Below are 25,109 nucleotides of genomic sequence, written 5' to 3'. Positions count from 1 at the left end.
GTTGATCTGGGTAACTACAGGCAATTAGAGCAAATAACTTACAAAACTTCACAGAAATGACCAGATATTCCAGTATCCATTTTAATAAAGCATATCTGCAGCCTGGGTATGAAAGGACATGGGAAATTAAAAAGGCCATAAACAGGGCCCCAATTAGTTTGCCCAATTGTTGGAATTTTATAATTCAGCCTTGGTCTGAACCAAAAGAAGCCGGCTTCGTAACCCTGAGCTCTCCCACCTTGTCCCAAGATTACTGCTGCTTCGTGGAAGGCCACAAGAAGACAGTGGCCAGACAGCGGCCAGAGATGGGAAGGGAACTGCAGACATGACGCAGCGGCAGCACTGGGCAGCCAGGGAAGGGGCCCTGCTGCTTATCCTAGAGGAGGGTGGGGCCTCCCCTCAGTTGGGGGCCAACGAGAAGGGGCTCTGTAGTCAGAACAAAATCATCCAAAAGTCTGGAAACTCCAGGAATGGAAACCGGAAAATGCACTTTGCGAGGGAGCTCGGATAATTTGGACAAAGCGGGTTTTTGGCTGACTTGGGCCTGTTTTCCTCTGCTCAGGAAAGGCGGCTCTGCGCAGTTTCTTTCTAGTGTCCTCATGCTGGCTGAATGGATTCGCCCCACACCCCAGTGCTGGGTCTAGGACAGGGTCTGCCTCACAGCCAGGCCGCACACTTCTCTCCTGTAAACCGCACCTCCCCCCCCGCCCCTTCCTTTTCTCCTCCAGACTACAAACCAGGAGCGGTGGCCTGGGATCGGGCCAACAGGCAGCCTCGTTCTGGCTCCAAATGCTCCTCTGCTCCAGGCACATCTCCCTTACCCTCTTGGCACAGAATAATATAGGGTAGGAATGGGGATATTAGGGGAGACAATCTATTCTCTCTAAGGCAACTGGAAATTGTTTACTTTCATCTCATCCTCTACAAGCAATGGGAAACAAAAATCCTACTCTTTAATTCATTATTTAGCTTGAAACTTCCTTGTGTCACCAAATAGAAGTAAAAGCCAGGAAGGCCAAAGCTCTCTTCTCCAGCCGGCAGGCTGCATGGGGATGAAACCTTCCGAAGTGCGTGAAGGACAGATGACAGGGAAGGGCTTCCGGGGGCAAGGGAAGTGCAGAGCCTCACACACCTAACCGGCTTGGGAAGTGTCACTTCATGGTGGCCAAGGGCCCGGGAAGAGGGAAGAACTGCACAGGCCAGCTTCATAACTCTTTCTGAAGAAGAACTGAAAAAGTGACAAAAGGCAAGGCAAAGAGAGACCAGCGCGTGAAGTTGAGGTCTGTGCCCAGCACACTGTGAAAATATCTGGAAGTCGAGAGAGAAGGCCAGAGCAAATGGCAAAATGCTGAAAACTCACCCCAGGCACCACAGCAAATCCCCTCCTTCGGAGGGGTCAGGGCAAGGTGACAAAACCCAAAAGGCAGAGGTCTTCCCAGTCCCTCTGCAAGAGCTCCATCAGGATCAGTCCAGACACCCCCCTTCATTTTTTACCAGTTCTGTTTCCCCCGCCACAGGAGAGACAAGGAGCAAGGAAGGATTTCTCCTCACCACCTGCCCTCAGATCGGCCTGGCACCCCTCGGTCCTGAGGGAACCTCTTTCTTGCAATTGCTTCAGCCACAGGTAGTGGCCAGAACCCCAAAATGTACAATTTCAGGAGTTAGAAAGAGGTCATTTTTCAATTCCTCAAAATGTATTGCTCCCGCAACTATTTTATTATCAGGATCATTGCCCAGGAAACCCAAGAATCCACATTTCCCTGGTGTCTAGCCCCTGCAGAGAATGACACCGGGGGTGCTTTGAGGAGCTCGGACCATGCCCACCCCTCGGCCACGCTCCGTCCCTCCCCGGCTCCCTTTCTTTCTCACCCTCTCTCCCCCTCTGCGTCCTTCAGCTCCAACACAAACTGTTTGCACGGGAAGTCTCCCTCTATGACCCGATTCAGCACACACAAGAGAAAACTGTGGGCGACAGACCCAACGTCCTAACGAACTTGAGTTAATTAATGCTAAGGAAGAAAAGAGGCGCCCTCGCTCTGTTGAATCACGGTTCACTAGTCCTTTCAGTTTGCTGTGGGTGGAGGAAAAAAAAAAGAAGCTTTTTGGTTCAAATATTTTTGGGGGGCGAAGAGAAAACAAAAACACCACAGAAGGGCCATGGAGGGCGAAGCTGTCAGTACCTGCCCGGAGGAGCAGAGGCTAAAGGAAGGAGCCCGGCAAGGGCTGCCGAGCGTCCTCCCCCTCACTGCTGGCCTGAGCAGTTCTGGGAAGACAGAGAGGGCGAAAGAAAAGGGAGGGGATTATCAATGGCTCCTGGGCCTGTTTAAATAAATCCCTCCAAAAATTATACTGTCAGACTACAAGATCCATTAAAAAAAAAAAAAACTCAAACCCAACAACCCAATTTGAACAGAGCCATGGAATTGTTTTAACAGTGCAGAAAACCGAAGTATAAATGGCAAGCGTACAAAAAATTTAAGTGTGCAGAAAAAAAAGAAGAGGTGGCAATGCGGGGGCGGGGGGCAGGGGCAGAGAGAACAGCTGCAATTTTGCTTTCCAGATGTTGACAGCAAAATGTAATTGGTAAGTAACTTACTCCTCACCATATCTTATCCTTTAGCCCTGAGATGTTAAAATCCTACCTCTATACCTGTCTGTAGGCGGTTTTCAGGCACTCCACACATGTGGACGGGTCAGGATGCCTCGTGGACCACATGCCTGCTAGCTTTTATATCAGCCCGCTATTTTTTACAAGCCCTCCCACCATTCCTAGCAGGAAGGACTAAGCAAAGCAGGCTGGAGGAATTTTTTATTTAAATTTTTATTATTATTTTGTAATGCACAGGTTTTTCTTTACCTTTGAGAGTGGGGCTTCTTTTTTTAAGTAAACTTTTTAACTGAAGCAAGGCAGGTATAAAAAGTGCACACACTGTAAGTTAGGCCGCTTGATACACTTTCACAAAGTGAACACACCCATGTAACCCCACCCAGATTAAGAAATAAACATTTTCAGCACCGCTGAACAAGCCTTAAATTTTTAAGCTATACAGTTCTCATAATTTATATGGCTTAGAAATACCTCCTTGTCACACCAGTATCATCAAATGCAAACACCTATGTGCATACACGTGTTATAGAGCAGAGTGTGCTATTCATGTGACCACAAAAATATGTGGCAAATAGAAGCCCCTCTCATCCTCACTGCTGCAGAGTGCGTGTGCGTGCGTGTGTGTATGTGTGTATGTATGTGTGTGTGTGTGTGTGTGTGTGTGTCATCTCTCTATGCCTGCCCAACTCTGATCCCATCAACAGGGCAACCAACTGTGCAGCGGGTTTAGCAGACTAACAGGGCATGTATGGGGGACAAACAGGACCCGCCGAGCTGAAAGCCAAACAGCCTTAGTGTCTGAGGGGAGCAAGGGCCCCTCCTCTCGCCCTGCTTGCCTGGCAGGCAGGGAATGGGGGGCCTCAGTATGTAGGTCATGAAGGAAAGTGACTCTGCAGAGCCAGGGGTTCCCAAAGGGAGAATGGGCACCCACTGGGATACACTGTCCCCATCCCTGTCCACAAGAACCCTGCAGGAAGGTGAGGGGAGCAGAATGGCATCAAGAGAAGAGAGCAGAGAGAGTGAGCAAGCGACACCAGGCTGGGCCTATGGTCCTGGGGCGGGGCTGCCTCAGGAAGGGAGGCAGAACCCTGCCTCTGCCTACCCCTTCCCTGGCTCCAGCCCCAGCTGGTTCCCCCCTCACTTTCACTAGCACTAAATTTACTTTATAATTTTAAAATTAAATTTTAAAAAAAGCAGGAAAGAGAAAGCACTGAAGGCAAAATACCTCCCACAGTATCTCTGTAAGGAGGAAAAAAAAAAGTTTCTGCTTATGTAAAAAGACGAATACAAGGGATCGCTGAAAAGTCTAAGGACCAAATAACAAGGAAAATAAAAGGGAAACACATGTAATGAAAAACACCTGAAGCAAATAAATAAAAAGCTCCCTTTGCACCTCAAAGGCACTTCACAGCCACTAGCGCCTGTGGGCACTAACCCCTATGCCCATTTATTGCCCATTTTTCCCATTGCTTTCTCATTGCTGTTTCTTCCTCAGGCACTTCAGGATCCCCTTTCCCTTCTAAGCGGTCTACCCCACACCTGGCGGAAGGGCCACCGCAGCCACCTCGCCTACCACCAGCCCCCTACCACCAGCCCAGAGCCGAACCTCTGCAGCCCTGATAAAAAGTCCTTTCCCCAACTCCCACATCTCTCCAGGCCGTGCTCAGCCACTGGCCCTGGACCCTGCTCTTCCTCCCCAAATCCAGGCCCTGTGGCCAGTGGCAAGAGCACTCCTCTGGGGCTGGATGCCAGGCCCAGCCCAAGTGGGCAGCTCTCTCTTCTATCAAGGGCACAGGGTTGCCAAGGCGGGCTCTCCAAGACTGCATTTTCTCTTCCTATTGCATATGGGGCTGGAAAGAAAGAACTGTTCAATTTAATTTAAAATATGACAAGGGATCTGAGCCCTCTGAGCAGGCGATCTCTAGAAATACTTGATTCTTTTTAGGGGAGAGGATGCAGAGTAGGCAGCGAAGCTGCTTCCCCACACCCGGGTTTGACTCTCCCACCAGCCCGCCGCCTGGGAAACGCGCCCTCGGCTGGCATCGGGGTACCAGAGCCCGGCTCCTTTCTTCCTTTCTTTCTTTTTTAAACGGCTCTAGCGCAAACCAGGCAGTGGGTCAGGGCCCAGAGGCGGGGGAGGGAAGAGGAGAGGGCTGTCTCCAACTCGGGGAGAAGAACGGCCGGCCGCAAGTTTCCCGGTTTGTGCCAGTTTGGGGATTTGCGAATCAGACCGGAGCGGAGGGAACGGCGGGTGAGAAAAAAAAGCCCGCATTAAAAACTAACCAGCTCTGCCGAAAAGCGCGCTTTCCGCCCTTAAATAAGACAATGCTGAATGGAGAGGAGAGAGGAGAGACGAGTTATTTCTCACTCTTTAATTATTCCAATGCTTAGCATTATTTAAAAAGAAAACCACACACATTAGCCAATGATATATTCTAACCCTCAACAAAGCTGGTATTTTTCTCTGATTACAGACTTTGCCGTGGCAAACCCGGGCTCCGACGACAGAGGCAGCGCAGAAGCTCGCTCCTAAATGAGACAATTTTATTAAAATCATAATTCCTTGCATTTCTATAGCGCCTTTTCAGTGGCGGAGATCTCAGGTGCCCCACGCCAGGGTCTACTAGAGAATCGGGGCGACCGCAAGCTCAGTCGCGGGACAGGCGAGGCTCGCCAGCTCCACGAAGCGTCACCGGCACGTATTTTTCTTTTTTTTAACAGCCTGTTTCTACCATTCAGCCTCTGTCTCACATGCTTTATATAAAAAAAAAAAAGTAATAAAACTCCTTTAAATTAAAAAAATGTTTTTAGAAAAGAGGAAAAAGACTCGAAGAGTAAGGGGGAAAAAAAAAGCTAAGTGTGGTCTGGGAGCTTGGGGCGGGGGGTGCTGCTGGGATGGGCCGCGTCTGGGTCCAGGGTACAGGGCGCAGCAGGGTCAGCCGCTGCCCCAGGGTCACCTCCCCGGGCGCAGCTGCAGCGGGCTGAGTCATCCGCACGTGGAAAAGGACCTAACACCATCAAAGCTCATTTAAGTAATTCGGGTGATGAGAAGTCGGGTTTATGACCGGCTTCCGAGGGGACTGGGGACGGGCGGCTTTCTCTGGATGCTCGGGGGCTGCTCTGGCTCCGGGGGTGGCTCGGGGGACTTCAGCCCGACGCCAGCTTCCTCCTCCACCAACAGGTTAAGTCGGGTCCGCTGGGCGCACACGTTCTTTTTCCACTTTTCCGTCCTCTCCCCTGGCCTGCCCAGGAAGTGCTGCAAAAGGGCTGGTAGCAATGGGTGGGGAGGCCTCGACGCCCCAAATTCAAGAAATCAGCCCTGAGAGGGAAGGTGGCGTAGATCGAAAGGGACTTGGAGGGGAGGTTTTGGGTTTTTAAAGGTTTTTTTTTTAGAGTCTGCGCAACTCCCCGCGGCCCGAAGGCAGAAGAGAGAGAAAGGGAAAGCGCATTTTCTGCCACTTAGTCACATTTCTTCCCCGCGCTCGCTGGAGGACAAACTCCCCCAAACCCAGCCAACCCTGGAAACAAAAATCTCCCCTGGTAAATTTCCCCGCCTTTACTCCCCCAAAAGAGAAGGCTCGGGGATTGAAGGTGAGGCTCCTCGGAAACCGGGGTAGTCTAGAGATGACGACGCTCACTATGCGACGCGGAGAGATCCTCTCCGAAGGGACGCCCCCAAGCTGTCCTCGGATTTGGGGGCAGTTAAACCCCAAACTCTCCCAAGCACCCAAAGAATCACAGCAATCATCAACATCGCATTCACGGCCAAAGCCCTCCAACGTGCATTATCCTCCGTCGGATGTCAGGATGGGCGCAGGAGGAGAGAAACTGAGGCACAGGCGGCCCTGAACCCCCAACCCCCGCGCGCCTGGGGGACAAACTAGCCTTAAGGCAAAAATGCCGACATCGGAGCCCCTTTTGGCGGCGGCATTTGACGCAGCAAATGGTGAACTGGGACAGTCCTCCATGCCCACCAGCTCGGGGTCACTTTTTGGGGGGTGGGTCGGGGGGTCACTGTGAGGGGCAGACCGCGCCCCGGCAAGAGGGAGCCGCGCTTGAGCAGCGAGGGGCCGGGAGGACGCCACCCAGACCCACTAGAGGGCCTACGGTGCCTGGGAGGGATCATTGAGAAGACTCTGGCGGCACAAACGGTCGAAAGCCAGACCTAGGCTCCCAGTTTCCCCTCACCTGCCCCCGGGGTCCGCGGTCCCCACTCTCCACTCAGCACCCATGGCGGTTCCGTCGTCGGAGCCAGCCTGGTACATGCCACACAGGTCGCGTCTGACATCCGGGGCCTCGAAGCGCCGCTTCCCGCCTTTTCGTCGCTGCGCACGCGCGCGCCAGGCTTTGCGCACGGCCCGCTCGTGTCCCGCGGCCCCTTCGCGCCCCGGTTCTGGGCCTCCTGCACGGTCTAGGCATGTGCTGTCCTCTCCCACCCCTCAGTGTGCGATGCAAGTGACAGTGACCGTCAGCACCCATTTTGCCCGCGACATGGAAAGCACACGACCTTCCCTCCTCCTGCCTGGGCCCTGGGGAGACCTCCCCACCACCTCTACCTCCATGAGCCCCCTCCCCCCAGTCTTGAGTCAGTTGCAGCGGGTCCAGGAAATGCCAGGCGCCTTGAGAACCTCCAGGGAGGCTACAATGAAAGGAGCCCGTGGGCGACGGGCACCTGTCGAGGGGCGCACTTGGCGGAGGGGCGGTCTCAGGTAGGGTACGTACAGGCACGCGACCTAATGCACAGAGGCACTGGGGAGGGAGTGTTCGTGCCAACATGGGGTGCAGCCCAGCTTCTCTCTTCCGGGGACCCGGAGGAGACGCTGGAGAACCATCTAACTTTCTCCAGCCGGGCTGGGATATCGAAGAGCTATGATTGGGCAGTGGAGCGTCTGGGGAGTCCCGGCACACCCCCCAGCCTCTGCTCCCACCCCTCCAAAACCCACCCACCCTCACTCCTGAAGTCCATGATGCGCGCAGGGAACTCGCCTCCACCGCCCGGGCGCACCTGGAGCGAAGGCCTGGAGGGCGGGTAGCGTGCGGCCCGAGCTGGACTCGGGGGCAAGTGGAAATTTCTCCCGAGGTGGGGAGGTGGGGGGCATTAAATGGCCTCTTTGTGGCGAATTGCAAGCCGTCACTCAGGGTTAATTTAAGCGGTAACAGCAAACACACACCAAAAAGCAACGTCTCGCCGCCAGCACCCACCCCCGCGATTGTGTTTCTGGGGCTGCGGGATTCGGAGCTGCAGTCCGGCCCTTGGGGGAGGGGGGTCCCCGGTCTTTAAGAACGTGGGATGTCTGTCCGCAGTGGAGAGGGGGAGGGCTGCTCCCGCCTCCCCCTACATCCCTGCCTGGCGAAATGGTTTTTGCAGGTTTGGGTCGAAGCCTAGTGGGGGTGGTAAAATCCAAGTACAAACGTGGAGCGGGAAGAGGGGGGACCGGTTCTTACATATAAAAAGTATATATAAAGGTACAAATTTCAAATATAAATATAGCACATGCAGGGGCGCCACTGGGCAGCGGCAGTTCTGGGATGTCCCACCTGTGCCCCAGGGACATATGGGGAGGCGGGTGTTCCGAGAAGGATGGGGGAGGTGGAATTAGGCCTCCCTTCCCTGCCGGCTCCCGCAACAACCTGAATGCCGCTTTGAAGCCAGATGCCCTGGGCGGCCTGGCAGGTGTGTGACTCATGTGAAACACGCGTGTGCAGGCTGGGGAGGTGTGTACCCGCGTGGGCCTGGAGCCATGTGTGTGGGCACCAGAGCGGGCTCACGGACCCACCTGGAGCTCCCCGTTGGGGGGCGCAGGGCTCGAGTACCTGTGCTCGAAAGCTCCATCGGAGGGAAAGCAGGGGAGTGAATGCTTGTGTTCGGGACCCCCATGTGGTGCCCGATAGGGGCATGTTATAGGTGTAAGTGCGCCAGCCAGTGTCGTTGGGATGTCAGGCCTAGGTGCGCATATAAGCTTTCGGTGCCTGAGATCCCGACTGGGGGCGCCGGGCAAGGGCATGCTGCGGACCCAGGTGGGAGCAACTGTACGAGAGCGTGCTTATGTGCGTGCGCACGTCCGAGTTGCCGGGCTGGGGTGTCAGACAGGGACGTGCATGAGCGCGCCTAGGTCCCCTTCGGGGGCCGCAGGGCCAGGGGGTGTGCGAGTGCTTGCGCACGCCTTGGGAGTAGCCACGTGCGCGAGGGCCGCCGTCCGGACCCAGCTGAGCCCGGATCTGGCCCCTGAGCGGGCCATGGGGCAGGGCCGGCCGGCCGCCCGCCCGGCAGGCCAAGGCGGGATGTCGTTGGAGCCCTGTTGGTTTTGGCCGAGGCAACTCCAATGGGGGAAGCCCCAGGAGCAGGCGGGGGAGGAACAAAGAAGGGGAAAGCAAGGGAAAAGCGGGTTGCAGAGGAGGAAGCGCCCTGGACCGCGGAGGGCCCCTGGGGCGGTGGAGGCGGGGCCTGCCTGGGCCAGGGGGCTCCTGGAGGCCCCCCGGGCCCAAGGTGGGCCACTCCACCTGTGTGAACAGGGCTAGGCTGTTGAAGTCCTGAGACGTCTCTTCTCTGCCTTTGAAGACCCCCGGCCCCGTCCTACCCACCAAATCCCCCAAAGGACCACAAGCTGCCACCATTGCGGACCAACTCCAGCCGTCCACATGGCCACTCACACATCAGACACTCAAGCCTAGTGCTACTGTACTTGTAGTTGCCCCTCTGATAGCCCTCACTGCCCATCGGTTTTTCAGTGCCCATCAGTACCCCACTTGGAGCCAAGTAGCATTTGGTGGGGAGGGCGTGGCCCTGTTTTCCCAGCCAAGGGCAGACAGTTTGAACACCCTTAAGCGGGGAATCAGGAAGCCTCTTCCTCCTGTTTCTTGCTCTGGGCTTCTTAGAACTGGGGAATAGGAAGGGAATTCCCATGGGAAGGCCAGAAGGAGGAGCCTCAGGTGGCCAGAAGGGGGATGAAAAGCTGGAGTGAACCTGTTTAAGTCTTGCTCACTCCTGGGAATCTGGCTGGGTAATCCCCACCACCCTGCTTCTAGCCCCATGACCTTGGCACTTGACCTTGCGGCCTCTGTTTCCTCATCTGTAAAACAGGTTACTCATACCTGCCTCGTGTTGGGAGGGTCACAGGAGGTCACATATGCCCGCCTTCCCCCCACCCACCCGCTGCCCAGGCATAATTGCTCTGGAGTCGGTAGCTGTTATTTTTATTGTGAGGAATCTATGGCTGTGACAAGCTGTGACGCTTGGTGTGATCGCGTGAGGCTGGCTGTGTGTGCGACTGTGCCGCTGTGTGTGTGTGTGCGTGTGTGACAGGTTGTGTGTGAGACTGTGCGTGGACGACAGATTGTGCCGGTGTGCGGCGGTGCTTGTGACAGGCTGTCACTGCGCGACAGACTGCGGGTGGCGGGGTGTTGCGGGCGTTGACTGTGAGTGGGGATGAGGCAGTGTGTGGGACTGGGACTGGGAGACCCCCGCAAATCTACCTCGGTGAGGACCTGGCTACAGCGAGGATGGGGAGGCTCTCTGGAACTGCAGGAGGAACTCACTCCGGTTTCCTCTTGGGCCTTGGCTTTTCCATCGGATTCAGTGGAGCTCCACCTGTTTGCAAACCTTGGAGGTGATAGGTCTCAGAGGACCCTGTGACAGAGCCTCTCCTTCACCTACTGTGTCAGCTCAAGTACCCAGCCTCCAGCTTCTTGCTGGGGTTTGGAGGGGGGCCAAAGGAGGGTCATCAGGGGGCTCAGAGCATGGAGGACTGCAGGCCTGGCTGGCTTCAGTGAGGGATGCGTACTCTATGCCTGTTTCCCACGTTTTCCCTGAGCTCCAGGCCTGGGCAGGGCCAGCGGAGACCTGGAGAAAGAAGAAGAGGGATGTGGGGAAAGATCAAGAAAAGCTAGGAGAGAAAGAGAGGAACAAAGTGAGAAAATCACAGAGACGGGAAGATTGGAGCAAGCGAGTAACGTCAGCGTGGGCTCCTCCCGGGACCCGGAGAACCCCAAGCTGCTTGGGGTCAGGGCCACCAATCAGGATGAAAACACACCAGGTTTATGGGGTCAGGACTGGCAGAAATGCCTGCCGACACTGGAGCATTGCTTGTATACCAGGCCCTGTGCTCAGAGCCCACTTTTAGGGACTCACCTTTAGGGATGCAGCCCTGCCAGGGGGATGAAAAAACCCAGGCTGGGCTGAAAAGTCCATAGTGTCCCTCTGTGGATGGGGAAACTGAGGCTGGGGGCCTCATCCCAGCACCCCCTCAAGCCCTGGAGTCATGAGAATACAGGACCCCAAGGATCGGAGCCGTACGTTTTTCCCAACATGGCGAAACCCCACCAGCTGGAAGAATCCCAGGACTCCATGGGCTGAGGGGTAGTGCCCTGTCACCCCCTCCTACCTCCTTAACGTGTCAACATGTGTGTTTGTTGTATGTATTATGTGTACCATGCTCCAAGGCTGTCCTGCAGCTGTACCTGGTGTTTAGGCCACAGGATGATGTCTGTGTCTCTGTAGGCACAGGCCTATGTGTGTCTGCTCTGTGTGTCTGTGTGTCCATTCAGGGCCAGCCCCTGCCACAGAGGGGGGAGTGGTATTGGAGCACCCCCCCACCGAAAGTGTGTCTTTGATACTTGCAGCCTCGGCAGCGAAAAACAAGTTTCCACAGGGCCGCCTTGGGTTGAGGCCAGGCCGTCCTCAAATAACATTTGAAGTTACTTAGCAAACTTTGTTTAGTGCCGAGAGAGGCGCGGGCAGCGGGTGTGGGGTGGGGGGGAGGGCATTAAACCGGTTCCTCCGAAGTCCCTTGCCCCATCTGGGGACACAAGTACCCAAGGTGAGGCTTGGTTCCCCCACTCCAGCTCTGGGGAGTGGAAGCAGGAATCTTGGAACCTTGGGGGGAACTTAGGGAAAGGGAGAGGTTGGGGCACACCACAGATGAAGCCTTGCCCTTGCCATGCCAGGGCCTGGGCTTGGGCAGAGATGCCCACCCTAGCCCCCTGGTGGCCCAGATGCCAATACCAGGTGCAGGGCAATCAGAAATGGGAGGGTCTTCGCTTTTGCTGCAGTCCTGCTCTGCAAGCTTGAGGCAAATGAAGGGGTGGATGGAGCAAGCTGGCTTAGAACATGTGCCCCCCAACCCCAGAGATACACACGAGCACGCAGAAAGCCCCTGATGTCCACAGGCCCGGCCCCCACCCCCAAATTCCCATTTCCAGGTCCCAGCCCCAGGCGGCGGAGAAGGCCAGAGAGCCAACGATGGCGGCGGGTTTGGAAGTGAGGTTGGCGCCTATGGGAGGGGGAGGGGGAAGAGATGCCAAAAATGGTGAGCCATTACAGGCAAGCAGGCGAGAGAGGGAGGAAGGGAGGGAGCGAACCGGGAAGATGGAAGCCAGGCGGGCATCCTTGCTGAGCTCCAGGCTGCAAAGGGGCAGCGGAAGAGGCAGCCCGGCCCTTCCAGGGAACAGGCATGGGGGATGATCCCCAGGTGGCACGGGACAAGCAGGGGCCTGGAGGCGCCCAGCACTTCCCCACCCCCACCTCAAGCTTCGAAATGGAGACTGGCAGCAGCAGCCGCTCGGCTCTGCCCGGGCATGGGGTGGGGGTGGCAGGCAGGCAGGGCGCCAAACCAAATGCCACCAGGCTGGGCACGGTGGTTGCCAGCCTGCAGTGCCGACCCCGCCAGGCCCCAGCCCAGAGCTCTCAAGCCTGGAGCTTTGGGGGTGGAGAGAATCTGGGGCCCTGGTGGGAGTTGGGGAACCCAACAGACAAAGCCTGATACCCCCAAGCTGTGGGCAGATCCCCAAGACCCTGCAAAGATGGCGCAGCCTGGTACTGCCAGGGTGACAGGCTGGGGTAAAAATAAACCCAGCCCGCCCCGGGGGAGCTAAATTGAGGGGCCCAGGTGGAAGTGCCACTCTGGGCCACCAGCTGCCCCTGCCCCATCCCCCAGCTCAGAGCAGCAGGGTTGCGAATACCCAGTGCCCATCAAGCCCCAGTTTCTGTAAAGGAAAGGCCTCGGCCATCTTGTCCCCAGATTTTGGGCGGGCACCGTATGGCATATCCACAAATATGGATAATAGATGAGCTCAGATTGAAGAAATGACAGGCAACATGGTCTGGGCAAATGATGGGCATGCCATGCTGAGCCACACACCCTTGACCTCCAGTCTGCCCCCTGGAGAGAGAAAGGGGCCTGGTGGGCTGCACTTGAGCTATAGCAAGGCAGCGTTCAAAATCATCATCTCACCATGAGGCCTCCGTGCCCACCTCTGCTAAAACCACAGCTGCCCAGCACTCCCGAGGGCCCGGCCAGCTCTGTTCTCCCCACAGCACCTAGCGCCATCTCAAGGACTGGACACTCCCTTGTTTATCAGATTCACAGTCTGCCCTCCCACCAGGGATGGCATCTTTGCAGATTTTGCTCCCTGCCGAGCCCCCGGGGCCTAAAACAGAACCTGGCACCCAGGAGGTGCTTGGTAAATATTTGTCGAAGGAATGCACAGGCTCCCCGGCTGCACCCCCAGCATTTGAGCTCCAGCTGGGTGCCCAGCAAGGTGTGGGAGAGGATGTTTGGACCTGCGGGGGTGAGGGCAAGCCTGGCCAGCAGGGGTGCAGAGGGGGTGAGACCACCATCCACCTTTATTCTGAGCCTTGGATGGAAGAAGATCCGAAGGTCAGAGTGGTAAGAAAGGTTCAAGGGCCAACCACTAGGGCACGTTTCAAATGGTGGCGTGGGGGTGTGCAGGCCCATTTTGAAATTTGGGAAAGACCAGAGAACAAGCTGCAATTTTGTCCCATCGGCAGGATTTAGGGTGGTGACGATCTTGAAGAAGGAGCTCCCCGCCCTTGACCCTAGCACTGGATACCTCTACTGAGTCTTGGTTTTTCATCCATAAAATCAAAGCAGGTTTTCACATCAAGCACAGTTTTAAAGCATGTGCTGTGAACGAACTCCTCAGATCCTTACCACAGCCCTGCTTCCTAGATACAGAAATTGAGACCCAGAGAGGTTAAGCAACTTGCCTGAAGTTACACAGCTAGTGAGTGGCAGAGCCAGGAGTCAAACCCAGGAAGCTGGCTCTGCAGGCCCCACTCTCCTAATAACAGTACCTGCTGAACACAGGATTCAAGAAGACAAGCTGGGAAGGCACTTAGCAAGGGTGCAACGCAGCAAGCACACAGTTCACGTTAGCTGTTGCTACAATTTTTAGGACAAACATTTATTTTGCTATTATCCTATCTTCTTCTACCATTCTGCTGACCGTTGTCTCTTCTTTCTCTGGCGTCAGAACTGGGGAGTCAAAGGCCAAAGGATTAGTGAGACAGCCCCATGGAGGACAGGAGTCTCAGAACTTAGCTTTGTTGGCCAGGCACAGTGGCTCACGCCTGTAATCCCAGCACTTTGGGAGGCCGAGGCGGGCGGATCACTTGAGGCCAGGAGTTTGAGACCAGTCTGGCCAACATGGAGAAACCCTGTCTCTACTAAAAATACAAAAATTAGCCAGGTGTGATAGTGCACATCTGTAATCCCAGCTACTCGGGAGGCTGAGGCATAAGAATTGCTTGAGCCTGGGAGGCCAAGGTTGCAGTGAGCTGAGATTGCACCACTACACTCTAGCCTGGGCAACAGAGTGAGACTGTTTAAAAAAAAAAAAAGAACCTAGCTTTGTCCCCATCCCTTCTCTCGGTGGCTGCCAGGAGCAAGGAGGTGAGGGTGGAGCCCTCGACCACGGAGTCTAGAAGACTGCGAGTGTCCTGGGCAGGGATGGGCATGTGGTTTTTCCAGGCTTTGTCTCACCCCAGGCTTCTACAAACCAGGGCAGGGATTCGGGGCTCCCAATTCTATCCTGAGAAGCTGGGGTGGCTGTAGCTGCTGCGCAAAGACAGCTGGTTGTGGCTGACAAGCAGAGGGGAGGTGCCACCAGGGCAGGTCTCAGCTCTCAGGCACCATTTCCAACCACTGCCAGGTGTGGCCCAGGTGCGAATATGTGTGGGGGTGTGGCTCTCGTCCCTGTGTGCTGGGGTAACACTGGACTGTGTACATGGCACGCCGACTGTGCCTGGGTTTGGCAGGGGAAATGGGGTATATATGCGACAATGCCTGGGTCCTAGTGAGGGAGAGTGTGTGTGTGTGACACTGTCAGCTGGCGTCTTGTTTGGGTGTGACTGTGTATGTGGGTGCATGTGTAATGAGTGTCAAGGGTTAGCTGTGCCTGTGTGTGTTACTGTGTATCTGGGGATGCATGGCAGGGTTTCCAACCTTGGCACTACTGACATTTGGGGCTGGATCATTCTTTGTGGTCGGCGAGGGTTGAGGGGTTCCATTGTAGGGGACTGAGCAGCATCCTGGGTCTCCACTCACTAAATAGCACCCCCTCCACAAGTGTGACAACCAAAAATGATTCCAGGTTGGGCATGGTGGCTCATGGCTCCCAGCACCTTGGGAGGCCGAGGCGGGAGGATCACCTGAGCCCAGGAATTCAAAACCAGCCTGGGCAACAAAGCCCGACTTCATCTTTACTAAAAATTTAAAAATTAGCTGGGTATGGTGGTGCTCGGCTGTAGTCCCAGCTACTTGGGAGGGTGAAGCGGGAGAACTGCTTGAGCCCAGGAATTCAAGACCAGCCTGGGCAACATAAACAGACTCTGTCTCTGCAAAAAAATTTAAAAATTAGCCAGGTGTTGTGGCATGCACCTGTATTCCCTGCTACTCAGGAGGCTGAGATGGGTAGATCGTTTGAGCTTGGGAGGTCAGGGCTGCAGTGAGCTGAGATCGCACCACTGTGCTCCAGCCTGGGCTACAGATGACAGTCTGTCTCTAAAAAAAAAAAATGTTTCCAGACATTTCCCAATGGGCGAAATCACTCCCGGTGGGTGACACTGGGTTAGGGAGTGTGTGGGGTGTTTTGTGTGTCTGAGAGCGTGTTATTGCATGCATGTGCATGTACCTGTGTGCTTGGTGGCATGTGCGGGTGTATCGGTGCTCATGTGTGTGTTTTGGGCACTGACATTATGACTGAGTGTGTGTGCTGCGTGTTTCTAGCTGTGCCTGTGGGGCTGCATTTGACGGTGGCAGAGCCTGTGTCTGTGCTGTGTGCTTCATGGCATGTGATCGTGTGACTGCGCGTGTCCCGTGTGTCTGCACCCACGTGCACGTCCCTGAGTGTGTAATGCCGCATCGATGTGTTCGGGTGTGGCCGGGTGCCTCAAGGTGTCTGTGAGTGAGGGCAAGATTCTTTGTATGGGGACGCCTGTGTCTGTTTGATTGAGGGAGGTGCAGCATGCCAGTGTGTGTCAGCGTGATTCTTTGTGCCCGCATGTGCCAGTGAGAGTGTGTGACTTTGTGCGAGATGGACCCGGAATAAACCCCCCCCCCCCACTCCCCGAGATGATTCGACCGAAGCCGATATTTGGACGGAACCACCTGGATAATTTGGCCCCCATCCCTAGCTCCTGCCTGCCTTGGACTAAAAGGCCCAGGGGGGTCGGGTGCACCTCCATGCTGTCCTTTCCTCCAGCTTGGCTCACACAGATTCAGGTGGGGACAGACAGATCCCCGCTCTTGCCCGATCTGTGCCAGGAAGGCTGGCACTGAGCTTCAGCTGAGGGGGCAGGGTCCTTGGCGATGATGGTGGGCACTGCCCCCTGCCCGCTGCTGGCCACCACCCCCGGCTCCCCTCAGGGTGGGGCCCAGTGGGGGGAGAGCTCCCCAGTGCAACCCCGGCTTCCGATTGGCTGCAGAGCGCCGCAGTGCCCGCTACCCGCCTCCCCTCCCTGGCTGGCGCAGCCACATCGGTAGTGGTGGCAAACGCAACTTGGAGTTCTGGGCACAGCTGCGCCTCACAGAGGCCTGCCAGCCCCACCAGAAGCCAGACACCCCAGCTCCGTGCCCCCGACCCCTCCCTGCCCGCCCGCCCCGCCGGGCAGCTCAGTCACCCTGCCCATTGCCTCCCTCTGGCTGCCAGGCCCTGTCCACCCTGTTCCCTCACCCGCCAGGCCTGTGCCCCCCTGGCCAAGCCCACTCAGGGGGCCCAGGCCCCTGCACGAGGCCACTCCCGCCCTCAGAGGGGCTCCTCGGGAGGGGGGAGGTGGTGAGGAAGGGGGGGTTGGGGAGCTAGCCCTTCTTCCTTTAGTGAACGCGCCCAGAGCTGGAGCCAAAAATCGAGGAGGAGAGATATTCAGACGGAGCCAAGACGCGTTTGGCAGGAGGAGAGAGAGAGGGAGAGAGGGAGAGGGAGGAGGGGAGGAGGGGAGGAGAGAGGGAGGAAAGAGAGAGAGAGAAAGGGGGAAAGAAGGGGGGACCTCAGTTTCCAAATCCGCGCCCTCAGAGCCTCGGAGGGATGGCGGGTGGCCCAGGGGTGTGGGGCCCAGGGCCTGCCTGGCTGTGGGGGCAGCGGGGATAGTGGGCTCAGGCCCACGGAGACAGCCGGACACCCAGCTGGCCAGGCTAGAACGGACACAGGCAGAAGCCAAGATCAATGTGCGCCGGGCAGACAGAGGGAGGCCTGTGGGCGGCCCGAACACACGCCCGCACCTCGCTGCCGCACAACGGGCTTCTGTCCACGCCAGGCCAGGGGCACGGGCGGGGCCCCCAGCAAGGCCACCGCGGCTGCTCCACCTCATGGGAAGGGACTGAGCAGCCAGCCCGCTCCCAGCCGCTTGCCCGGCCGCCATAGCAGGCATCTCACATGGTGCTCGGAGGCCAAGGGAATGCCCAGGAGAGGCGCCCGTGGGGTGAGACCCACAGTGATCGTCACGGGGACAAGCTCAGGAGGCACAGTGATATGAGGGTGGTGACACTGGAGACACGTGCGTTGACACGTATGTGGACACAAGTTGACACGGACAGGCCAACACGTGTGTGAGACACACGGATACACTCTTTGCCGTGACGCACAGACACCAAGAAAAACACTGCTGTAGATGTGACGCATGTCGCTGGGACACTGTCACCCCAGATACAAAGCGCAGATACAAAGATGGTGACCGGTACACCAATACCCGTTGACGCGCGCAGCGCCACCGTGACACAGAGACTACATCCGGCACACTGACACGCATGGTGGCACGCTCCCCGACCCCCACTACCAAATACACAAGAGACAGGGCGTGCGATGATCCGTGGAGTCACATGCAGGTAGCACCCAGTGATGGACGCTGGGAGACATGGAGAGGCATGGAGAGGGACCCGGGCAGACACACGCTGCCACACAGACATCCTCGGGAAAATGATGGCTCTGAGGCCTGACATGCCGATTAACACGCACACCGATCTGGGAGAACCCAGATAGTGGCTCACAGCTGTCCTCCTGGCCCACTTGCCCCCACATCCAGGGCTTTGGGGGCAAGAAAATTAAGACACCCCCCTCCTTTTCCCCACCCCAGCTGGGAGGGAGGGGACAGAAGGCCCATCCTCAGCACCGCGTTGGAGAAAGTGCCCAGCCTCCCCTACCTCTCTGGTCCAGCAAGTCCCCAGATTCCAGCTTCATGGGGGTGGGGGAGACAATATCTGAGCAGATTTAAAAGGCCAGGCTCCCTGTGGGTTAGATGGGGAGGACGGCAGTCAACACACCAACCACGGGGGCATTTTGCCCACAGCCACGGCGCCACGGCCAAACACCCAGCATTGCTCCCACCCGCAATGTGCCCTGATCCAGCCAAGTGCCCACATAGGGTCCTGCACATATGTCCTGTCTCCATGGCGGGTCCAGGTGACAACGCCCAGGTGCAGACACAGAAAGTTCTGGAGCTTGGGGACGTCCCTGAAGTCATCATCTAGATGCACCGGGTCTCTTTGTCCCACATACATTTGGATGAATGCGTGCACACATACTCTTATACCAGGACTCAGGGCCCCCAACCAGGGTATCTGGTCCTCATGGAACAGTGGAGGCCTCGTCTCTCCCCTCCTGCCCCCCACTCTCCCCCACCATCTCTCCCCTATCTTGAAGTTGTGCCACCCTCTGCTTGGCCTACAGGCCCCCATCCAAAGGTAAAAGAGCTGGGCCATGTGCAAACTCTCATCCTTCCAAACTCTCCTCTTGCCTCCTCCTCCTCCAGGCAGTCCACTTGGATATCTATGGTTGGGAGGTGCTCGATCCTGTCTTCTACCCCTCAGAGGCATCCCTCTCTCAGCTGGGAGGGTCTGGGAGGTTGACAACCAACAATTGGCAACAATTACCATTTATGGAGCACACACTATGTGCCAGGCACCACATTGAACCTAAGTACAGCCCAAGAGATAGACACTGGTTTTTGCCCATTTTACAGGCCAGGAAAATCCTGTGCTTCAGGTCGCAAGATTAGAACATGTAGAGCTGGAGCTCGAACCCATTTCTGTCTGACGGCAAAGCCTAGCCCTTGACTCTGCTCCCGCAGCCTCCGTCTGGGAGCTCTTGAGGCTACACAAGACATTCCAGGCCCTAGAGAGACTGGAGCACCCTGTTCCCGGCAGAGCCCTCGGCTCTGAGCTCGGCCCAGCATCAAAACATCTCACGGAGCCCCAGCTCATCTCATGAGCTACCCCATCCCGGCCCACACCTGGGCACACCTCCCACCCCAGCAGTGGGCATGAATCAGGCAGGGCCAGAGCCGGAGAGAAAATGCCAAGTGCCATGAAAACAGGGCACCAGGCCGGAGCAGGGACAGAGAGCTATAGCTTCGCAGGGACAGAGGGGTGGCCAGAGTGACCCAGAGAGAAAGCTGGGGGAAGGGGGCATCAGGGAAGCCCCAGCCATCCCCCTTCCATGGAAGGAGTGTTGGGGGAGCTATGCAGACACAGAAGTACAGGAACGTTCGGCTGCTTGTATGGCCAGGAAAATGGGCGTAGGTCGCTGCGTGTCTGAGAGTGGGTGTATCCGTGTGTGCGGCCATGTATGTCTTTGCGTGTGTCAGCAAATGTCGGCATGTTTGCCTGTTTATCCCTGTGGCAAGGAGGGGGAAGCACGCATTGGTGCATATTTGTGTGTGTGTGTGTGTTTGAAAAGGTATTTGTGGCCGGGTGCAGTGGCTCATGCCTGTAATCCCAGCACTTTGGGAGGCCGAGGCAGGTGGATCACGAGGTCAGAAGTTCAAGACCAGCCAGGCCAAGATGGTGAAACCCCATCTTCACTAAAAAATACAGAAATTACCCGGGCGTGGTGGCGGGCACCTGTAATCCCAGCTACTCGGGAAGCTGAGGCAGAGAATTGCTTGAACCCGGGAGGCGGAGGTTACAGTGAGCCGAGATCACGCCACTGCACTCCAACCTGGGTGACAGAGCAAGCCTCCGTCTCAAAAAAAAAAAAAAAAAAAGAAAAAGAAAAGGTATTTGTGTACACACCTGGGCGAGCCAACTGCATTATGTCTCTGTGTAAAGATGTGTATCCATCCATCCGCCTGTCTGTCCTTGGGTCCATGTGAGCGTGTGTGGGGGTGAACACACATTTGTGTCTACCTGTATCCAAGCATGTGCTCAGGGCTCCATGAGTCTGGGAGGTGTCGTGGTCTCCATGTGCCTTCCTCGCTATCTGTGTCATCTCGAGGGGTTTGTGAGTGTTTATGTGTGCGCTGGGGGTGGTTGTGAACACAAGTCCACAGTTTCCTGTGTCCATACGTGCGTCAAAGAGGTACTGCTGTGTCGCTAAGCCTACACCAATATACGTGTCCCATTTCAAGAGGTGCGTGTGTGTTAATGAGTGTGTGTGACAGTGTGAACACAAGTCGTCGGTTTCCTGTGTCCGTAGGTCTGTAGGCTCGTCGATGGTCGAGGGTCTGGACATCGGTGTGAACAGGACACTTACATCCCCATCTTGGCGGTGATGGTGGTGTACGTGAGTTCACATCCTGGTTGTGTCTCTGTTTCTTGGCAGGGTTGGGATGGGGAGGGGGGTCCATCCATCCACCCCCCACCCCTCTCTCCGCCTGAGACTCAGGACTGTGGCTACAATGGACTCCAGCAGCTCCAGCAACCGCCCCGCCCGGCCGCCCTGAATTTCGATGCTTTTTCTAGAAGGAGATTTTTCCCCCCGCCCTTCCCCCTCGCCCACAGTACCTTTCCCAGCCAGGGCCCCGCTGCTCCAAGCTCGTTCCTGCTCAATCATTTATTGACTTTAAAATCGAAGCCAATTCTGGTTTGAAAAAAAGAAAAGGGAGAGAGAGAGAGGGAAAGAGAGAGAGGCAGGCCAGAGAGACAGAGAGAGAGAGAGTCCGAGACGCCAGTGGAGGGGGGAGCAGAGATGGGGCCAAAACTGGAATCAGAGACAGAGACAGTCAGAGACATACAAAAGGACAGAGATGGAGAAAGAGAGATGGAAAAGGGCAGAATACACCAGAGACCGATAAAAACAGACCGAGAAAAAGACAGCAAAGGAAAGAGGTTGTCATAAAAACAGAGACCAGCGGGGCAAACTATGGAAGCAGAAAGATTTGTAAAAACAGAGATGTGATTGTTAGGGAGGGGCAGGCCAGACCCCACTGACCAGCCGACAGCAGCCACCTGCCCAGAGCTGAAGGGTTTCCCTGCCCACCATGAAGGGCTGGCAGCCTGGTGACACCATGCCCACTCCCCTCTCCAGCCATCCTGGCACACTGGAACTGTCGTAACCTGGGCCTACAATCACACAGAGCCAAGCACCGGCCATCGCCCTGGGTCTCGCAGCCGCCCCAGCCCCTTCCTAGCCGTGTCACCGGCGTATCCACAGGCATTTTCTCTCCCAGGGTGCTGTGAAATCTGAGGGGCTGGTGTCTCACCCAAGCCATGGGGGAGCAGGCTCAGATGTCTGGCGTGCTTGGCATGGGAGGCCGGGCTGGCAGCCTGGTGGGCAAGGGGCTGCTTGAGCGTGGGGTCTTGGTTCCACTAGGCCCCAAACATCGGCCACACAGCCCAGCCAAGTGTAGCACCAAAGAGGCCCAGCTCAGACACCGCTGGGTAGGCAGTTGTTGTGAGGGGCGCCCAACATGGAGTGGCCGTGGAACTGGAGGTGCAGATGTGGGGGTTCCCCACACTGCCATGGTGCTCAGGGTGCCTGCTCACACCTGCATGCACACTGCAACATGTATGCATGCCAGTGCGCCCTCGCCAACACGTACTTGGGCCTGCTTTCTACAGGAAAACCCGCTCCCTGGGCCATACACACGGCCATGCCACGCAGGCCTGCCCATGGCCGGCCCACAGGGGCTACACACAGACTCTAGATTGATTCACACTTGCATACACTCTCACCTGTGCATACAGGAGTGTGGTGTAGCCACAGCTGACACACACCCCGACAAACCCCTCGCCCCTTGACACCACTGCACACTCCCGGTACGACCCAGACAAAGTAGGAGCCATACCCATGTGGACTGCCACTGTAAGCTGTGGACACACTTGGCACATGGCTGACAAGGATCAGGCTGGGCAGAGGGGACAATTAGGGCCTGGCCTAGAGAACCCCCACATGCAGGCCTGGCTGGCAGCAGGGCTAAGCAGCCCCTAGATGTCCCCTCTTCGGAGACTGTTACCAGCTGTGGCCTGGCCCTGCAGGCAACGCTGTCAGGGCCACTGTGGGACTCTGGGCAGCTTCTGTGCCCTCTTAGAGCCTCAGGCCACAGCCCAGGGAGAGTTGGGTGGCCCGACAGGCATCCTCGAAGCTTTTGCCGCAGCCGTGCGCCGCGCAGGGAACTTCGCTGCAGGCGGGACGCGCTCTAGCAACGCGCCAAGGTCGGCGCTGTTGTGCCCGAGGCTGACCCGACGGTGTGGCCACAGCACTGTCGGCTGTGTCCACAGCTGCCTCCCGCCCCTCCCGCCTCCAGGCGACGGGACGGGATTCCCCAGGCCTGCCGGGTCCACTCCGCAGCAGCCCGGGTCGCTGGGGCCAGAAAGTTTGCGCCGAGGAAAGTTTGGGGGTGGGGGGGTGCAGAGGCTGCGACGTCCGGGGTCGGAGAGGCGCGGCCACCGCTGGCAGCGCGCCCGCCCCCCTCTCCCCTCCCCTGCCCCTCCGAAATTTGGGAGCCCCGCCATTTTCTTAGCCCCGCTCCCATGTGAGGCCTGAACAAAGACTTTGGGGAGACGCCCGGGCCGCTCGGCCCACCCCAGGCACCCCGGCCGCACGCAAGGGCCGCCGCCACGCACGCCGGCCACTGCCACCCTCGGGAACCGCTGCGCCCTCCCCAGGAAGCGTCGCGGGACCCAGTGTCCCCTCTGCGCCCTCGGGACCACCCTCTTGCCACTCTGTCAACCCCGCAAACACTGCCAGCGACCACGCTGCCCGGGTGCGCGCTACAGTAGCCCACAGGTCAGCCGGAGTCCCGCTGCCCATCGCACCCCAGTCGAGCGCGCACACACACACACACACACACGTACACGCACTCCCGCCTGCGCTCCACGGGCAGCGCCACGACGCAGCTGGCCACCCCCGGAACCCCCAAAAGGAGTCCGCCCGGTGGCCAGGGTCGCACGCGCACGGTGACGCCCGCACGCGTGCCTGGGCTCCCCGCGGCACAGTCTGCACCCCTCGGCGGCCCGCGGGCTCTCGGCCCCCCCTTCCCGGCCGCCGCGCGTCCCCTCCGCCCGCGCCGCCGGCCGGCCTCCCGCGCCCGCTCCCCTCCCCCGGTCGCGCGGGGGCGGCGGCCGGTACCTGGGTGAGGCAGTACGGGGAGTACATAGCTGGGCGCCCGGGCGGGAGCGCGGCGGCCGGCCGCGGCGAGGGGAGGCCCGGCAGGCGGCGGCCGCGCTCGGGCTCGGGCTCCGGCTCGGCTCCTCCGGCCTCCGCCGCGCTGCGCCCGCCCGGCCCGCGGCCCCGCGCTCGGCCCGGCGCCGCTCCGCGCTCGCCGCTCGCAAGCTCGGCCCCGCCGGCTCCGGGGCCGCCGCTGCCGCCGCCGCCGCCGCGCTCGCCGCTGCCTCTCGCGTCCGCCGCCGCCGCCGCTGCCGCCGCGCGTCTACTCCATGCCGCCGCCGCTCGGCCGGTCACCCTCGCCCGCCGCCGCCGCCGCCGCAGCCGCCGCGCTGTGAAAGTGAAAGTTTAGACAAAGTTTGGAAGCGGCGCACTCCGGGGAGAGGGAGCGGGCGGGCGGCGCGGGCGGGAGGAGGGGCGCGGGGAGGGGCGGGCAGGGCGGGGGAGCGGCGGCCGGCGCACACACACACGCACACACATGCACACACACACGAACACACGCACACGCGCGCGCGGGGGCGCACACCGACGCGGCCGCCCTGACACGTGCTGGCCCGCGTTCCAGCGCAGACACACGCTGACACGCAGCGGGACTCGGACCCCGCCACACATGTCACGTCCAGAACGCCTGGCCACACGTTCCACCTTCGAACACAAAGCACACTCGGACACCAGTGCACACAAGGCACAGACACACAACCCCTACACACGGGCACACACACACAGCAGTCTGGGAAAACACCCACGACCCACGCTCTGACATGCACCGTCCCACCATGGTATCCAGGCACACAACAAGGAACCGCGTATAGACATACACCAAAGCAGGCGTCACGTAGACACACACTGATATACACGAAGACACACCAGTGCATGACACATAGAGATGCACACTGATGCACACACACTGACGCATGTTCCTGCAGAACACAGACACATGCAAGATCACACAGCCACACGCTGACACCTTCCAGACACACAATTCCTACACGCAGACACATACACAACACACACACATCGCAGTGCCAGAACACATTGGCAGTTGTGGCAGTACACCCCGATGTACAGAATGACACTGATGATTGGGAGGCCGAGGCCAGTGGATTGCTTGAGCTCAGGAGTTCAAGACCAGCCTGGACAACATGGCAAAACCCCTCTCTACCAAAAATACAAAAATTAGCTGGGTGTGGTGGTGGATGCCTGTGGTCCCAGCTACTTAGGAGGCTGAAGTGGGGGAATCCCTTGAGCCCGGGGAGGTCAAGGGTGCAGTGAGCCATGATAGTGCCATTGCACTCCAACCTGGGTGACAGAGCAAGACCCTGTCTGAAAAAAAAAACTAAATAAATAAGATGACACTAATGAAGGGAAGATACACAATGTCACATAAACACACACCAAACACCTGGAAGTGAATGCAAAAGACCCCAATACAAAGAGATACACAGCGTCACAGATACAAAGCAACACTGGCTGTCACAACACAACACACAGACACACACACACACACACTGGGTTGCCCAGATGTACCCACAGGCCTTGGACACACTGACCAACTGATGCCCAGGCGGCTGACAACCCCCCTGGGAGAATCATCTAGCCATGCACACAGGGATCACACACATACACCCATGTCCCTTACGTGCCCCCACACACACACACTTGTAATGTGGCCCTGATCATCGACATAGGCAAATATAGCAGGAGACCCACAGCTCAGCTGTCAGGGACAGAATTGGGCATGAGGGCCTCCGTACATGTACACACACACACACTTTGGTGAGGTTCCAGCCCCTCTTGCGGGCCCTGACTCCTCATTTTCAGAACATAAAGGCCTGGGGGGAGAGGTAGTGCTGGGGACCCTGGAGCAAGGGGAGAGGAAGCCCTC

The 25,109-nt window shown here is 57.6% G+C and overlaps 1 protein-coding gene across 5 annotated transcripts in view; it reads right to left on the bottom strand.

Annotated features, from left to right (window-relative positions):
- NFIX (nuclear factor I X) overlaps nt 1-23,579 on the bottom strand; it is a 103,436-nt gene extending 79,857 nt beyond the window's left edge. For 3 of the 5 annotated variants that reach the window (XM_016935214.3, XM_063801276.1, XM_063801278.1), the window contains exon 1: nt 23,189-23,579. In XM_016935214.3, the coding sequence (XP_016790703.1) occupies nt 23,189-23,215 (27 nt within the window). In that variant the 5' untranslated portion in view covers nt 23,216-23,579. Of the gene's footprint in view, nt 1-6,796; nt 6,959-23,188 lie in introns of those variants that run through there. The other 2 variants (XM_063801275.1, XM_063801279.1) reach the window with 1 other exon arrangement.
- Between the last annotated feature and the right edge of the window lie 1,530 nt (nt 23,580-25,109).

The sequence above is a fragment of the Pan troglodytes genome, chromosome 20 (assembly GCF_028858775.2).
Source record: "Pan troglodytes isolate AG18354 chromosome 20, NHGRI_mPanTro3-v2.0_pri, whole genome shotgun sequence".
Taxonomy (NCBI): domain Eukaryota; kingdom Metazoa; phylum Chordata; class Mammalia; order Primates; family Hominidae; genus Pan; species Pan troglodytes.
Note: the sequence above shows the minus strand (reverse complement) of the source record. Positions and strands in the feature narration are given on the sequence as shown.